Here is an 18,409-nt window from a genome sequence, read left to right as displayed (position 1 = left end):
CCTGTGTAACATTATCTAGGTGTTCCTGCTCCGGCAGGGGGATTGGACTAGATGATCTTTCGAGGTCCCTTCCAATCTCTAGCATACTGTGATACTGTGATACTGTGATGTTTGAGAGCAAGGCCAATGGTAATTTTAGCATGAGTGGCCTGGAAGCAGCATATTCATCCTGTATTCCTTGTGCAGAGCCCTGAATCCAAGGGATATTGTGGATTCAGTTCTGAAGGTATTTTAGTATTCCGAAAAAGTTTTGTGGTATTGATTAAAAATCTAACCTCAGTGCTATGACTTTTGTGCAGTCAAAATCAGGGGGTGATTAGGTTTTGTTCTGGAAGCTGTTTATCACCATTTGGTGGAATAAAACACGTGTGAACTGCTTGCATGTGAAATTTGCTGTGTTCTGACTGTACGAAGAAATACAGAACAGAATTGTATAAACGTTGCAAATATTTGCAGCAAGTCTGAGCTGAGCTTTTGGGTTCATCTTGGTGCTGAATTATAATGTTGTACCAAATATAAATCCTGTTTTAATCACAGTTTTCATTAATCCTGTGTGCAGTTATGTGACATAAAGCACACCCGTGGAATGTAATAATCAGGGCTTGAATTTTATTCTGAAACAATGCAAAGCTTAAGAGAAACCTGGTAAATAGAAGACAAAGCAAAGACTTATTTCTGGATATATTCGAATTCCAACAGCAAAATGAGACAGCTTTTGGAGAGACGGGATTGTAGATGGCCAGAGTTCCCCTTGCATCTAACAGAATTGTTGCAGTGATGGGAATTGGCTTACGCGGTGTCCTGGGTTCAGCTCTAGCAGTCATTTGCTGTCATTTGGGTTACTGGCTGGGCTTAAACTATGACATGTGGAAATGTTATTTCCTTAAAATATTGCTTAAGACCAGATCAGTGAACAAGCACAAATCCAGTCTAGCCGCTGGGATAAGACTTCCAGCAGGTAAGCACTGCAGCTACCCCTCTAGTTTCAAGGGATTTTCACCATTTTGTGGGAGTAGGAAATGTTTTGGAATGGTTGCAGATCATTGACAGAGACTGTGAGTAAGCAGAGGCCATGAGGATTTGCTGAGGAGGAAAAACCTTCACAGTGGTCTTTGCATTAGTTTTCTTAATTTGCATTAAGAGCCTGTAAAGGCAGGAGGGACTACTGAAGGTCACAGAGTTTTGTTTCACTAACGCTTACAGAAGTTTCTGACATAGGGGTGGATATCAGTGTGTATCCCTGAACTGCCATCAGACTTCTCTAATTAATGGAAAGGCATAACAGCTTGATTTGGGATCTTGACTTGCCATGTTCTGGAGCTTTGTTTCTAGAGTCAGCTCTCGGATCTAGAGCCAGAGTGGTTGGATCCGCATCTTGATTTGGAAAAACCCCTGAGGTTAGGGTTACCTAACCTGAATCCCACTTCAGGTTATCCCTGGCAGAGAGTTGGGTCAGCAAAGTTCCCCATTACCATGTTACTAATCGCTATCTTGGCTCTGGACCCTGAAGAAAGCAAGTTTAGTTTTGAACTTCTGCTTGTTCCCATTGCTAAATCCATTTCACAGTGGAACAAATGTCACTCTCTCCTTGAGCAGAGCCAAGTGTCTGGTAGCAGGGCTCTGGGAGGAGTGTGTGCATGACTTGTGGTCCCTATCTGTTCCTGTCCTTGGAAAGCAGAAAATTAAAGTATAACTGGAAATGAAAGACAAGCCTTAGAGTGAGCTCAGCTGGGGTGAGATCTTTTTTATAAGAAAAAAAAAAAAAAGCCACTTTCTTTTAATTGCAATTTCAGATATAAGCAACTTGTTCAGTGGTGATGGAATGACTTGTCCATGTGACAAATGCCTCCTTAGCAGATCAGAGATGATTACACAAATGAGACCATTCAAAGATTCCTGATAGTCCTTCCCTACTGGAGGTGCTGCATTATCCCCAGAAACTTCCTCCTGTAGATTTTAGGGAATTCAGTTGGATAATAGAAAGTGGGTTCATCTGCTCTGATACAGGTGATCAGGTGATTCATTGAAGTAGACAAAAAGATACAAGCTAGTGCTTGTACCAACACCAAGTATTCTTTACCTTGTGGTAGGGACTTCTAAGAAAGGAAGATATTACTGTGAAATTCTTTCCAGAATTAGCATGCAATGATGATTTGGTTGTGAAATGCAGGTTTCCTGACAGTGCACATTAGAATCCAACCTGACAAGCTGCTTCCTTCTGCTTCCCTTATCTGTAAAGGAGGCAAGTCTTTCTTGCCGCTCTGTAGGTGAGCTTGAGAATGGAAGGTGGGGAAGAGGGGCTGCTCTCTTTATTTTTTTATCTGTATGCTGTAAAAGCTGTTCTGTTGATGCCAGACTTGGTAAATGAAACTTCACAAACTCGCAGGTGCTGCAAACTGCAGCAACCATTTTGCTACATTTTTTTAACATTTAATTAGTGCTTGGTTTGGTGGAGTTGCGTGGTTTTGATACGGCTGTTTCCTTTTAAGTGTGGCAGTATATAAATCAAAATAACATTCTTGACAATTAGACACCAATTTCACAATAGCAGGGCAATTTCATGAGACAGTTTCAGTGTTTCCAAAAGAGAAATATAAGAGCTTTCCTTGTCTTTCTTGTTTATGCAGGGAAATTCTTAGTTTTCAGGGGTTTCCATCTACTTAGATTTGACCCCTTTTCTTTCCTCCCCCATCTTGCAGGACTTTCTAATTTTTCTTTTTAGTTCTGGGAAGGGAAAGGATTTAGAAATTACCCAGAGCGGATTTGTCTTGCAGTATTAATCATGAACTGGTCTAGAATTTCATGCCTTCAGACTCAATAGGGTCAATACAATTTTAGGGACAGATGGCAGCCCTCTGGTTGATAGGGTTATAGTGTGAATTTATGGGGTTCTGAAGATCTTGATGTGTTGTGCAGATAATTGTATTTTCTTTATTGATGTTGCTGGGTCCTTTGGGGGGACAAAGTAAATAATGTTGACAAAGAAAATAGAGCGTAGCGCTGTTAGATTTGGAAACAAAATTATAAGCCTAATGTTTCTCATTACTTTTAGCAATATGAATAAATATTATACTTTGTCTGCTGCATGTCAGTAAACAGTCTTATGGCAGTGGACTTCCATGTGGCTTTTTAATGCATAAATACATGCTTGTCTCTTTGTCAGCATTTTGTGTTCCTAATTCTAGCCTAATCTATGCTTTAGCATGATTTGTCTCTTTATTGTATTCATGCTGCTATTTACCAGCTACAGCCTACACTGCCTATTTAGGAAAGTTACACTTGAATTTAGAAGGGCAGCATTTGTTTCATTTCTTTCGCTTTGAATCTAAAGATACTTCACATATCTCTCAGCTCAGATATGTTTTTCCCATCTGGAAAAAAGGAATTTCTATTTTGAGATGAGACTGCTGAGTCTGTTCTTGATTTTCACAGTAACCCAAGGTGTTGTAGGGCTCCTATGGCTGAATCTGATAAATTGCCGGTTTGAACTGCGCATTATATTCATCACGCAGCACCTGTTAGTGAACATTTTCTGTTCTTCTCTCCAGCTTGCCTTGCACAGAGTTTTGTCAGTTATTTTCATTTCAATCCCAATCTAGTGTGCTAAATACATCCATGATTACAGTATGTGTCATCTTGCATTCAGGTCTGTGGTAAAGAAAGTTGAAGTGATAATGAAAGGTGCTCAAACATCTATTCAAGAGGTTACTCAGCAGAGATGAGTTGGGTACTTGTGCCCATCTTCAGTACACATCTAGAGCAGATGATATCTATACAGAAAAGGGGACTGTTCAATTACGTTTTATTTTAAACCTAATTTTATGTTTAAACTTTAATTGGGCTGAATGATGCTTCTCTGGATCTCTGTTGGAAGAGGAAATTAAGATATGCTGTTATGAATAATCTGAATGCTAGTGAACACTGCTGAAGTGTTCTTAGTTAAACCAGAGTTATGAATTCACAGCCTTTTGCTGCCCACCCACCACTGCAGCATTCTAGTACACATGTGGCATTGTTCAAAGAGCAAGAGAAAACATCGGTACATTAATTCGTTTGTCAAGATGAAAGGCAGAATGGCTGATTAAGATTCTAAGAGTAAATGGCATCCTGTTTCATTATGTTTTACTAAGTTCCCAGGCTCAGCTGGAAATATGTTTTATGAATTCACTTACACTGGGAGATGTATTGGTCTCCTGCTTGCTGCTCCTATAGCAGTCAATAGCAAAGTTCCCTTTAACACTGTACAGATGTACTGGTAAAGTACTTTTCAAGTGCAAGTGGTTTTTCGTATTTCAAGTAAGGTTTTTTTTTTGACTGCAGTTTGGTAGACAAGTGGATAACTTCCACTGGAACTTGTTGGAGGGAAGGAACTCGTTTTTCAATGGTTCTTTGCAGAGCCATTTCACAAAAGTGTTTCTCTGAGTTTTGCTATTTCAGATACCTCTTGTATTTGGTGGCCCTCATGTTAGGCAGCTGTTGTGTAATTAGCGGAGACTTTCTTCTTGCTATAAACATACAGCTATACACATATTCCTCTGTAAAGAGGCCTGCTGGGAGAGGCATTAATGACAGACTGTGGCTGTGGTGACAGCTGTACAGATGCATGCTGTACAAAGTGGACAGTAACATTGGGGTTAGAAAAGGGGTAGTTTTTCTGTCTTTTGGAAAGTACTTTGTTCACTGTAATTGCAATAGGATTTTTGAAGTTGTAAGATTGTTGGAGCAAAGACTGCATTGTAAATTTTTCTCTGTCTTATCCCTCTGCTGTGTAATAACTAACTGAAGAAGCCCTAATTCTGAGGGTTCATTAATGTGCAAGATTGCTACTCTGGATTTGAACTGAAATATTATTGCTGAAACAGAAACTTTTGTCCTGAAATGCAGGTTTGAAATCCATAATTCTGTAGATAAGGGTAAGACATGAAACATGTCTGGGTGCAGTTTGCGTGAGCTAGCCTTGAAAAATACAGTGGTAAGGCTTGTGATTGGGAATTGCTCACCAAGAAGGTGGTTAACTGATCGTCTGGTAAAGGGATGCCTGGCTTAAAAAGAAATTTGAAATGGAGCAATCATTCCCAGCTCCTCAGCACAGGATACAAACTGCAAGAGAAAGAAAAAGAAGTGTTCAAAGCCAGCTGCATTCCCCTGCTTTTTTCACTTTCAGCCTGGAATTAGTTTTTAGGGTGTAATCAGTAAGGAAATCAGTGATAGGAGAGGGATTGGTCTGTCCTTTGTGTTCTTCACTTCTGAGATTCAGGTGTAACCTGGGGAGGGTTTGTGTCTCAGTATGGAGACCTGTACAATTCATAGTCAAGGTTCTGGGCATCCTGTTCTGCTTGGGCAATATCGTGCATGGGCAATTTAGCAGAGAATAAAAACATGCATGACTGATCAAAATGGCTGATCCCCAACATCTCTGAAGCAGAGGCTGTACCCAGTATTAACAAAAAGTTAGCCTAGAATGCCATAGAAAAGAAAGAACAAGAGCAAACAGCAAATAAAGAAAAAAAAATCAAAAGGAAGGCATGGAAGCGGAAAGCAATGGGTGAAATTTGTAGGAAGGAAGGAAAACAAAAGATTAAAGAGACTAGGTAGGAAAAAGCTTTGAGTGGGATTGCTCATCCAGTTGTACTTGTCTTTTTATATTCAACCTTAAAGGTTATGAAGTGCTTTCCTTGAGGCATTTATGTTTTATGTTTTTTTCTGCCTTGGGAAGCAGCACACCATTATTTGCACACTCAATGCTTATTTGCTTTAGAATTCTGGGAATGTGAATAAATAGACTTCTACCTCATTATATCATGCAGCTAAGCTTGAATTGATCTTTAAAAAAAACCCAACCAACTAAAGCAAAAACTCAGACCAAAAATCACCAAAAAACCTAGCCCAAAACCAACCAACAAACAAACTTTGAGATTCAAATGTGCCTTTTCATGCAGCAGCAGTTCTGATTAAGGACAAGTGTAGCCATGATCTCTTGCTGATAAATACTTCACAGCCTATAGCAATGTGTTCCTACTTTCCATAAAAATAGAGGCAAACCCTTCAGTGAATTAATTTAGATTTTCATTCAAGATGTATCTCAAATGTGTGTAGCTGTTACTTCAGAATTTACTGGATAGATTTTCTCAGGAGAGAAGGAAAATACAATCTTTCGTCTGACATCCAGGTTCAATTTATTATGGCTTAGGCATGGGTTTAATCTTGCTATCTTGGATGGAAATCTGCATGTAGATGTGTTTGTTTGTTTGCTTGGTTTTGAAGCTTTCTTTTTCTTAACCAGAGGTTTTCATGGCTCCAACAATAATTCCTACAGATGATACTGACACGTGCTAGTAGAGGACAAAGCTGACAGATGTTCCAGCTGCTATTGTACTTGGTAGACATTTGTCGTAAATAATTCTGCTGGTCTTTTTGCTTACAGTTGTGACTGATGCTTCTTGTAATCTCTAAATAGATGCATTGCCAAATAAACTACCAGGTTTTGAAACAGTTATGAGGGTCAGGTTATTCTCACAGTCGGGGAATGCTGTGGTGGTATTAATTTCCTTGAGCTGGTATGTCTAATGGCATCAGCACAGTGCCCTATGTACTTCATAGGGAGGTCTATATACCGAAGGCTATGTCCCACTGAAACCAAGGAAATTTATTTATGCAGAGAACTAAACTGTTTCTTCTCAGATGTAAAATCTAGGATTTGATCATGTGTACCGCTGAGAACCAGTACATTTTACTGGCTCCCTTCCCACTTCGGGGTTGAGAGTGCTCATTGTAGTAAGGACATGGCAGCTGGTGAAATTATCCTCCAGACTTGCCTAGATTTCCATGGCAGACTGCGGGGACAGTACTCTTCGGTAAATATAATTCGCACCATGTGGGGAAGATGTGATATTGCAAGATAACCAGGGATTTTTATGAAAGGCTAGTCCCTCACTGCAGTCTGCAAGCAGGTGTTGGAAAAGCAGACGCTTAAAAATGCTTTGGCATAAAATTCAAGCTTTGTGCAATTAAAAGCAACATGTTGGAGAACTGACAAACTCACTGGGCCCCTCCCTCTGAAAGAATGGTAGGGCTGCCTTTACAGGTGAAAAGACACAACTTTGGGCATCTGAATATCACAACACTCTTTAAGCGAAAAAGAATTCCACTGAAAGAAGATAAATCTTGTCTGTAATATTAATTTACTCAAATTAAATGGAAATTGCAGTCCAAAAACCAGTTTCAGGGGTACATTTTTTTTGTTCTACCTCACTCTATCTATTCAGAGCTGCTCTACATAAAGCACAGTAACAAAATATTTTTAAAATTACATATCTTCCTATGTCTCAGTAGGATAGTCGTTCAGATCAGCAGAGTGAATCTGCAAGGTTGATCTGGTTTGTTATCCTTTGTGTTAGAAAAGAATAGTTTAGTTGGAAGGGACCTATGATGCTCATCTAGTCCAACTGTCTGACCACTTCAGGACTGACCAAAAGTTAAAGCATGTTTGTTACTAAGGGCGTTGTCCAAGTGCCTTCTAAACACTGACATGCGTGGGGCATTGACCACCTCTTTACGGAGCCTATTCCAGTGTTTGACCACCCTCTTGCTAGATAAATGCTTCCTAACATGCAGTCTAAAATTCCCCTGGTGCAGCTTTGTGTATGGATGCAGATACCATTGTGTTTCTATAAGACAGATGAATTCCTGGAAGCAATATTTCACCAGGTTTTGAGAGGTGGAAGAAGAGCTATAGCAGATTGTAGCTGTGTTCTGGAAAGTCTTTGAGTGTGGCACAGCATGTTGAGGGGGATCAAGGGTTGGGAAGGGTAAAGGGAAGATATAGTTGGTGGATGCTCAAGACTAAAGTGCCTGCCTTGTGGTTACCTCAGGCTGCAAGGCTTGGGTTAAATTTACCTGCCCTTTCTAGCCCTGTACTCCCAACAGCAGCAATCCTTACGGTAAACAAGCTCCTGTCTTCATTGCGTGGTGCCCTTTCTGAGAACATAAAAAGGGCATACATGGAATCTCCACAAATATACCAGACTTGCGTATAGAAGCTTGATTGTGCTGGGATCTCCCTTGCAGGTTTTCAGACAAAGATTGCAGTGTTTCGAGAAGCAAGCTCGCTCTTGTGTTCTGTAACCATGTGAGCTGTCATGCTGCACTGTTTACTGACAAATAATAGTATGTCTTATTTCTCACAGGGCTTCCAAAGCAGCTGAGTCCAGGAGCTTAAGGAATGCCATGCAGTAGGTGCTGAACTAAGTGGCACTGAAAGGAACAGAAAAAGATGGCAGTCTGTATTTGAAGTAATTAAACACGTGGACTCTCGCTGATAAGAAACCATGTCCAAAAAAGGACGTAGCAAGGGCGAAAAGCCTGAGGCACTGATTGTTGCCCTACAGGCTGCCAATGAGGAACTCAGGACCAAGCTAACAGACATTCAAATTGAGCTGCATCAAGAGAAATCAAAGGTAAGTGAGGATTTGGTTTTATTTAACAGTGTCTGTGCTGAAGGAGGGAAACACATGAAAAAGGTGGTATTACAGCTGATCAGATGGAACACAACTGTTTCCTAGAATAGTGGTCTGCTGCTTTCTCCACATACAGCATTTTCTTACTGTGGATGTCCTGTTGCTTGCATGGAAAAGACTTTATTGAGGTACAAGTCTAAGAGGCCTCTGGCACTCAAATGGAGCAATGTGTCTTTTGTAGCACCTTTGGCCATATTCAAGTTAGTGGGTTTCATCCTATCCACTCAGTGTTTAGAAATTGTGCAGTGTTGCTGTTTTTTGAATGGCTGATATCTCAGCAAGACATGCCCTTATTTCAAAGTCAAGTGAAGGGTTCCTTGAGTGTATAGCATGGCAATCCATGTCAACCCTTTCAATCCATCTGCAGTGCAGCTGAATTGTATTTATACCCTAGGGTATGTATGCAGTGTTTAAATCTTGTTTACGTACCACTTGGTCTGCCACAGTTACGGTCTCAGATATGTAGGCTAAAGGGAGATGAGTATCACACACACGGTATAGCCATGGCCCTATGGTATAGACATACCTGTGGAGGTTTGAGGTGCCTCCCAGGTAATTTAGAAACCTTTTAGAAACCTCAGAACTGTGTGCTGCAGCTTCAGCTCTTGCCTGTATCTTCTGCTGAACTTTCCACTCTCTTTTCCTGCATTATTTATGTAGGGCAGCCTTCAGATTTGTTTTCCATGGAGCCTTCTGAGGAAGATGCCTCTCATTTTTAAGGAGTGTTACTTGTCAGAACGATCTGGTGATAGAAACCTACCTTCACTAAATCATCTCCAAATAATCAATTAGGCCTGCAGGCTTGACCACCAGTGTCTCCTGGAGGGCTTTCAGATGACCTGCTACTATGCTTATTTGTATTGACAGGTTTTTTTTTTTTTCCCGTTTTTTTCTTTCTGAAAAAATCATGGAATATAGAATGGGTTTGGTTGGAAGGGACCTTAAAGCTCATCCAATTCCAAACCCAGGAACTATTGCACTAGATCAGGCTGCTCATAGCCCTGCCCAACCTGACCTTTGAGGTTTGCTTACTCTTCCTTGTGGTCCTTTTTCAATAAGGAATTAACAAGGAAGTTCTTACAATCTTTGAAACCACATTCTTTTTCACTGTAAATGACAAACCTACCAAGTTTGCTTTGAACTGAAACCATTCCTTATCCATTGCTTTCCTTTGGTGTAGGTTCACACAGGTGACTATTGTGGAATTGCTCAGGGTTATGAAGTTACACCTAGAGATGTATTAGTGCAAGTGTACTGTGGACTGGTGGGTTGCTCTGCAACTTTGATTCTGAAACTATGGCCAAAGAACTTTAAAAACTATTTTTAATAAGTACTATCAAATGATGTATGCTAAGTAAAGCTATCTGTTTCATAAGCATAACAACCATGAAGCATGCTTGTCTGTAGATATGTGACTAAGAAGTTACTACAAATGTCTGTGAAAGTGCTGTGTATGGGTTAGAACATTTGTAAAAGATGAAGTGTTTCCTGGACTTTGAGACTTGCACTTTACCTCAGGTGGGATCACATAGAGCCAAGCACTTCTCTCTCATCTGATTGACTGCCCATGGTCATGAAAGTTATAGGAACCTTGCTATATCTGAGCCCTCTAATTTTCTGGTGAATGTGACTGACATTGATGGGATAGAAAGTTGTTAGACAGATGCATGCGTATACATGGGGTCTTATTTCCTTAGGAAATACTTAAGCTACATGTGTCACTGTGTGAGGTAAGACAGGGTTGTTTTGACTTGAGTAAAACTGCATAAAATCTGTGTGAATGCCCTGGGAGTTGGCCTGTATTTTGCTTTAGGAGGGTGAAAGATCATCCAGGTTCTCCAGCAGGGTCTTCCTCAATTTGACATGACTGTGTGTCTGTGTGGGCCTGTTTTGATAACATTATCTTGGGAGCAAGTGACTTTCATTTTATCTCAATGTAGGTTGCTAAACTTGAAAGGGAGAAGACTCAAGAAACTAAGCGCATCCGCGAGGTGGAGCAGCGCAAGCAGACTGTGCAGATCACAGAGCTAAAAGCCAAACTCCATGAGGAGAAAATGAAGGAGCTGCAGGCTGTGAGGGAGAACCTCATCAAACAGCATGAGCAGGAGATGACACGGATGGTCAAAGTCCGAGACAGTGAAATCCAGCGCCTGAAGTCAGCGCTGAGTGCGCTGCGGGATGGGAGCAGTGATAAAGTAAGGACAGCGCTGACTATTGAGGCTCGTGAGGAGGCCAGAAAGCAGTTCGACTCTGAGCGCCTTAAACTTCTGCAGGAAATTACTGAACTGAAGTCTGCCAAAAAGCAGGTAGATGAGGCCCTTAACAATATGATCCAAGCCGATAAGATCAAGGCAGGGGATCTTCGGAGTGAGCATCAATCCCACCAGGAAGCCATTTCCAAGATCAAATGGGAGAGTGAAAGGGATATTCGCCGCCTGGTCAGTAACCGAAACAGTTCATGTGTTTTTATGCCATAGTGAGTTTGCCTCTTGTGCCCTTAGCTTTTTCTGAATGCAGAACTCCGCAATGCACCTCAGTTTGCAGAAGTATTACAGGCTTCTCACTGTTATTTCTTAGCAATAAGCAGATCATGGTGAGTTGGTGAGAGAGCAACCACTGTGATGGCAGCTAACACCTTAAAGTGAGGAAATGGTTGGCCTAGCCCGTAAGAATTTGGCTTGCTGAGATGCCAATACACGTGCGCTACAAAGTGTTAGAAAAAGAGTGTTTGCATCTGCGCTTGTGGTCTGTTAGTTTCTCCTGCCCTTGTGATGGTATCCTAAACACATTAATCCATGGCAGGAGGAGAGATATCTTTTGTTTTGTTCTTGGCACAGCCTTCAGTAATTACAGGGGAAAATGAACAAAATGAGGCCCACATTAGCAATGGTGCAAGTTGCCATGTTTCCTCATCCAGGGAGCTGGACCTGCTTGCAATGGTGGATAGTTTGGCTTGAAAACTGGAATTCAGGATTTAATAGTTAAGTAAAAGAAATAGTGATGTAAGCTGTCAGGAATGATAATTTTTGGGGGGTCATCCTTAACCTGTTTGAAACCTGTGTATGTTCTTCTGTTGCCAGAATGCTCAGTGATGTAGTGCAGACTAGGAGTGGTGGATTCTTCATATCTGCCTTCTGATTTTGACCCTTCTTGCTACTTTGATCCCCATTTGCAGTTTTGTGTAGCCATGAAGACAAACTACTGGGTTTTTTTTGTTGGGTTTCTTTTTTCCCTCATCTGGAATTGAGGCTCTGTCTACATATTTTCATATGAAAAGGAACTATAGTGAAACTCAGGGTAAACCAGAGCTACATATAATAACACTAAGATCAACTCCGGTTGCACCGTTGTGTTGTGTATTTTATTTTCAGCCACTGATGAAAGGCTTCTTGACAGCTATTTACTCACATAAGAAACTTGAACACGTCCAGAATTATTTTTATCTTACACAAGTGTTTTCCAAATCCACTGTATTGCTATTAGAGTGCAGGAAGTTACATCAGGGTGACATCTAGTGAATGGAGATCAGAAGCTAGTCCTACTCACTGGAAAAACAGTCTGGGGAGGACTTCTGCAAGACTGGAAAGTTGCAAGACCAGAAAGTGTCTTTGCCTGAAGCTGCCAAAATTCAGGATAGATACAATTTTTGTTTTCAGGGAACGATTAGTAGTGTTCCCGGATAATAGAACTTCTGTTTTCCAGAGTGATTTGCAAATTCTCATTCACTAAATTTTTTTGAGCTTGATGATGTTGTCAGTTTTGTATCAGTTTTCATGGTTGCAAGGCTTGCATGCTCTGATCTTAGAATTCTAAGTTTTCATCTAGATTTTCCTATCAGCCATCGTTCTCAAAAATTGCTGTGAGGTGAAATAAGTGACACTTTCTTTTTGTCTTGGCTAGACCTGGGGTATTAAATAGAAATTAAGTAACAATAAAATGAATAGCTTGAGTTTGCACTCAGCCAAGGTTAATAGCATAGTAATCACCTTTAAGAAATACTGGCTCTGCACAGATCTTCTGTTTGTCAGAACTGGACCATAACCTCTCCTGTCCCAACCAATGCAGCTGCATTTACACGAGGAGGAGCTATTCTAAACGTTCTGGGGTTTGTCAGATTTTATACTTATTTTTCACTAGTATCAATGACCAAAATGCAGTGCAAAAGCCTGAACTATTCACCCAGCTATCTGTTAACATTGCACCAGGATCAGTCCCCGGGCTTCACTCGGTAAGGCTAGTGAATCTGCCACTGTGTCAATGTACTGTTATGGCTGAAATCTCAAAGTGTGTTGTTTTACAAGCCTGGTGCAGTGTGATATAGCAGATTTAGATGTTGAACACTGCTGTTAAATAAACCATACACTACTATATTGGAGAAGGCTAAAATGGTGTTGCGTTTACACAGTAATATTGTTGTGTGTTTTTTCTCTCATTCAGATGGATGAGATCAAGGCTAAAGACAGGATCATATTTTCCTTGGAGAAAGAATTGGAGACACAGACAGGCTATGTACAGAAGCTGCAGCTGCAGAAGGAAGCACTGGATGAACAGCTCTTCTTGGTGAAGGAAGCAGAGTGTAACATGAGCAGTCCCAAGAGAGAAATCCCAGGAAGGGCCGGAGATGGTTCGGAGCACTGCAGCAGCCCTGTATGCAGGTTTTACTTGCTGCTGCAAAGCAGAAACATGGCTGTTTCTCTTGCTTAAATATTTTCTCAGGCCCTGGGAAAACATTCCCACTCTATTCACTACAGAGAAGTTATGTCTATAGATTTTTCAGAGAGAATACTAATGAGATCAAGCTTTGTAAGGCTGTTTCCTCAGTTGCTGTATTTACAAGTATAAAATATATTAAATAATTAGTGCACCTTTGGAAGAATCATTCCATTAACATAACTACCTGGATAGCACAGATCCTTAAAACCACATAAAACCACATATGAAGATGGTCAGGAATGGAGAGGGTGAAGGAGGGCATCAGAATCTGGGAGACTTTTGGGAGATCTTTCTTTGTCTTATTCTCCAGGTATGCAGCCCTTGCCATCACTCACAAAGCATGCAACTCACCAGTTGTGTGACTAAATGTATGATGTTTGCACAACAAATGTGTGACTATACCCATGTTTATACATATAAGGAATAAGAAAATAAATGCAATTGATACTGAAAAGGATGTCCTTTTTCACCTGACATAGTGGCTCAGCAAATAGAAGTGAGGTATGGGAAAAAGCAATAAAAATTAGGATCTTTTATCTTTTTGCTTTTTCTTCCCCATCGTAAAAACATACCAACGTCTGTTTGGTTGTTTTCTCTTTATTTTTTTAACAGCTGAAAATTTTCAATTGAAGTGTCCCCCAAACCAGATACTTTCTTCCAAATATATGTATATTTTTGCAAGCACGTTCAATATTGTGAAAATACATAACTACAATTTGCTGATGATGACAGCTTAAGTTGACTGGTGGGTGGTTTTTGAGGCTTCTTTTCCCAAGCATGTATTTTGAAAAGACTCAGTAACTGTATTGTATTGTTGCCAATAAACAGGACTTGCGCAGAAACCAGAAGAGGATAGCAGAGCTGAATGCCACAATCCGGAAGCTGGAGGACAGGAATACGTTGCTTGTTGATGAACGAAATGAACTGGTGTGTAGGCTTTGCACTGTCGGACAGAGGAGGTTGGGAGCCATAGGGAAAGGCAAAGAGAGGAGGATCCAAAGATGACAGGCAGTGATGAATATGCCTTTCCCATCCATCGGGAGGCTGAGGATGACTTTTTTAATCCTAGAATTAAACAGTAATTTCATTGAAGTGACATGAGTAAAAAGTCACAATAAAAGTTGAGGCAGAGAGATTTGTAGGTGTCTGTATGAACGCTTATGTTCCCTCCTTGACCTTTTGAGCATACAACAGTGTATGGTGGGGCTTATCCTGTAACTGAAGTAATGTTTATAATCCAGTATTTGACCAGGCTGAGAATAGTGAAGGGATCTAGGGAGACTGGACAGTGGTGAATTGATCCCTTTGTCTGACTTAATCCTAAGTGGTGATATGTGTATGTTGAAGTCAGCATCCTGGCTTTTTAGCCTCTCTGTATTTCCCCTTCTGTGATTAAGGATGAGGGTGTTGAAATTCAACTCATGATTTTTTTTTATTCCTGAGCTAGGACTCCTAATGCACTTGTTTCTCATCAGTTTAGCTGGCTTGAATCTCTTCAAGTTCTTAATGTAGTATTTGCAAAATGTCTTTGCAAGATTGAAAATTACAGATATGTTCATGTGTCTCCAGTTATGAAAAGCTCTTAACTCTCAGACTTCTGTGCCACTGAATAACTTGGAGTCTGATGGGTCAGTCTGAATACCTGCTGCATGTCATTAAGTGTTCAGGCTATTTTTTTGAAAAGAAAAAAAAGTGCTTTTAGAAAGCTGCTGAGTTGTTCCTCACACAACGTGGCTACAACAAACACATTTGGTTAAGTGACCAGGAGTACTGCTGGAAATACTACATGCTTTGATTCGTTCAGATTAGAAACAACTAACTTATTTGTTAGGGTAGGACAAACAGTTGTTTTGTCCACAGCTTTTCTGATCAAAGATGTAATGACTTCCTAGCTGCTCCCCCCTTTTCTGTTAGCAGAAGGGATTGTCAGATACTTGCTAACCTGCTTCAGACTAAATCACTGGTTCAGTTTAAATAGCCTAGTAAGATGATCTGGTGATGTAAGCAAGTGTGGTTGACTGTGCTAAATAGCTACAGAAAACTCTTGCAGTCCTTTCCTCAGCAGAACTGCAAGGGGCAGGAACCTCCCAGTGACAAAGAATACTACAGAACTGGGACAGTGCCTTTGTTAAGTAGATCATCTGGACACAGAGATGATGTCTTTTCAAGGCGACATGACATCTTCCTTGTTCTCCCTTAGAGAAAGAAAATATAGCTATAAAACACTCAGTGTTACTGAATGGAACTATTTTTTTCAGAGGAAGAGATCTTGCTTAAAACTCTAGTTGTACCAATACTGGAACTTCCAAGCATGCCCTAAGATATCTTCCTATCTTAACAGGATTTGATGACTAAATGTCATGTGATTTCTTGATTAAAACAAAGTTCATTGTGCATGTGCACAAGTATTTCACTGTGTGGCATTAAAAACCAGAGTTACAACTATGTTGTTATTGCTGTGATCCAGACTGAGTAGATACCTATGCAAATCTGTCTTTCAGTGAGAAAATCGGTGAGTTTCTTGCAGATGAAGCACAGGTCATTTCAGACTTTTGTAGCAGCTTTGCCTGACTGTGTTGGGTTGCTTCATTTCTAAGTCTCAGTTTCTCGTTGATAAAGCCATCTTTTGGAAATGAATATGCAGAATTATGTTTTGAGGTATATAGATAAAGCTATGTAAGCTGTAAACATCAGTTCCACTAAATCACTTTGGTGTTTTACTGGGACATTAGTCCGATAGGAAAGAAATAAAAGGACTTCTAACAAAGGAGTGAGAACAAACTCTTTTATTTGGATTATTTACCATTATTAATTGCTATTATCAATACAGCTGAAGCGTGTCCGAGAAGCTGAGAAACAATGTAAACCTCTTCTGGAAAAGAACAAGTGCCTCACGAAGAGAAATGATGAACTTATGCAGTCTTTGCAGCGTATGGAAGATAAACTCAAAGCAGTTACTAAAGAAAACATAGAAATGGTTGGTATCGAAGAGCAAAGTGAGAATTGCTGTAGATCTATGTCTGTTATGGTAGCCACATCTGCATAGTGTATGCATGTATATATGTACAAAAGAAGTGTTGTATATCGTGTGTAATACTACTGATAAGATAAAACCATGCTTATGTCTCTGTATAATAGATACATACTGTAACATCATGTATTGCATACAATACACTTAAGTGAATGCCTAATATGTGAATGTAGAATGTTTAATAAGATCTCCAAGATTAGAATATTGAGTTTCAATTATTTAAAAAAAAAATTAATAATAATTGCATCAGAATCATATCACAGTCTACTGTTTGGCATTTGGGACTCAAAAAGGAAGCTATTAAGAGTGATGTTTTCAGCCAGTGTGATGTTCATCTTTGAATATACATGTTCTTGTTATTGCTGATGATGGTGAAGTCCTGGTCTGGCACTGAGCGTATACGGTCTTCCCATAAAACATAAACATGGTAGATGGGTATGGGAAAGGGTAATTCTGGTATTCTAAATTTGTCTAGGGTTATCAGTTTCACATCCGGGATATGTTAAATGGGGTCAAAGCACTTATGCCTGTGTCCTTCAAACGAAATTTCCCTGAGTATCAGTCAGAATCCACTCCCTACACATGCACTGAGATTGCTTTGGCATTAATAAAATCAGGAGGTGGAAGTTCTGGGTTGCCAGATGTAAGATGGCAGGCTGAGACAACTTCCTCTAAGTGTGTTTGTGTTCCTTGTCTCTGGCTTGCACCAGCACAGTCACGAGCAGGCTGACTTCTGCAATGGATGCAGCTTTCCTGCGATTAGGATGAGAGGATCAGATTCACTTTCTTGAAAAAAAAGCTTTAGTGTTACAAGGTTAAGCCCCTTTAAGACTCTGCAATTCAGGTGTCACAGGTCAGAATTGTTCTTCCACAGCTGTGGTAGTACAGATCACAGCCCCTTGGGCTGTCCCATAGCAGAGAGAAGAGATCTGGCAATGTGCATGCATTAGACATCAGCAGTCACATGTTCTAACTTAGCTCCCTAAGATATACTTTTTATACTATCGATGCCCAAATTATGGAAGCTAGCAGGCTGTGGGTGGATAGAGCAATTCTCACGGGCTGTAGCCATCTCTTATCCCAGGTAGGATGTGGATTTCTACTTAAAAGTGATGTGGTACCACAGTTTTTTGCCTTTCCTCTTCTTCCTACTGGTTATATGTCTTCCATGTGACTAAAGCATGTCCCTCTCCTCAGTGTGTATGGCCATGTGATGGGTATCAGTAAGGGCATGGGGTCGCAGGAGTAGATACTGTTTTGCATACTCACCAAACAGGTAGGGAGTTCAGCTGAATTTGCCATATGTTAGGGCATCTTGATACATGGCAAAGGAAGAGCTATGGGTAAAGGCTGCTGTAGAGGCTACCTTGCCACGCAAAAAGTAAATAGGTAAAGCTTTGTTTTTCTGGTTGAAGAACTCAAACTTCCTGTGCTGCTCTATTGTTAAGAAGTGCTGGCACGTATAAATAAAGTTATAAAAGTGATGTTTCTGAGGGATATTTAAAGGCTGTGCAGCTTAAATGTCTAATTTTTAGCTGAAGGTGGTCTTTTAATTGCTGGATCTTACTTTATCTGTTTTTCTTCCTACCACAGAGAGAAAAAATTACATCACATCCTCCTCTAAAGAAATTAAGATCTCTCAATGACCTGGATCAGGCTAATGAGGAACAAGAAACTGAATTCTTAAAGCTTCAGGTCATAGAACAACAGAACATAATTGATGAGCTAACGAGGGTACGTCCAGAGCACCAGGAAATTAGGAACAATTCCTATGTACAGTTCACCACTGATGGTATTTCTTCTTGTAACTAGAGATCCAAGGGTTAATATCTTACTTTTAACACCTGCAGATTTTCAGATGTAGGTGTGCAAGGGAGCAGTTTAATTGAATTTCTAGTGGGGCATCAGCCCTTACAACTCAAAAGTATAACTTATATGAGAACTGAGCTCTAGAAATGAACGCAGACTAAGAACTGTGGAGCTTGGGAAGGTACCTACATGTTCACAAGGCTGTTTTGTTTTACTGCTATAACCTAAGCTACCATTCAAAAGTTTCCATAACAAGAGGCAGGCACACAGTGTGATACCATGTGCTGGGAAAGCATGTGCTGCTAGATGGTGGTTCACTCGTTCTCCTGTCATTTAATAC

At 40.3% G+C, this 18,409-nt stretch overlaps 1 protein-coding gene across 3 annotated transcripts in view; it reads left to right on the top strand.

Annotated features, from left to right (window-relative positions):
• The window catches only part of JAKMIP2 (janus kinase and microtubule interacting protein 2), a 47,062-nt gene that overhangs the window by 8,006 nt on the left and 20,647 nt on the right, over nt 1-18,409 (top strand). For all 3 annotated transcript variants that reach the window (XM_061457170.1, XM_061457171.1, XM_061457173.1), the window contains exons 2-7: nt 8,187-8,456; nt 10,457-10,954; nt 12,954-13,163; nt 14,058-14,156; nt 16,060-16,206; nt 17,854-17,994. In XM_061457170.1, the coding sequence (XP_061313154.1) occupies nt 8,328-8,456; nt 10,457-10,954; nt 12,954-13,163; nt 14,058-14,156; nt 16,060-16,206; nt 17,854-17,994 (1,224 nt within the window). In that variant the 5' untranslated portion in view covers nt 8,187-8,327. The remainder of the gene's footprint in view (nt 1-8,186; nt 8,457-10,456; nt 10,955-12,953; nt 13,164-14,057; nt 14,157-16,059; nt 16,207-17,853; nt 17,995-18,409) is intronic.

The sequence above is a fragment of the Pezoporus flaviventris genome, unplaced genomic scaffold (genome assembly GCF_033815535.1).
Source record: "Pezoporus flaviventris isolate CSIRO_AGI_PZ_B2104156 unplaced genomic scaffold, CSIRO_AGI_Pfla_v1 ptg000023l, whole genome shotgun sequence".
Classification (NCBI taxonomy): domain Eukaryota; kingdom Metazoa; phylum Chordata; class Aves; order Psittaciformes; family Psittacidae; genus Pezoporus; species Pezoporus flaviventris.
The sequence above is the reverse complement of the archived record's forward strand: the minus strand, read 5'-3'. Positions and strand labels throughout refer to the sequence as shown.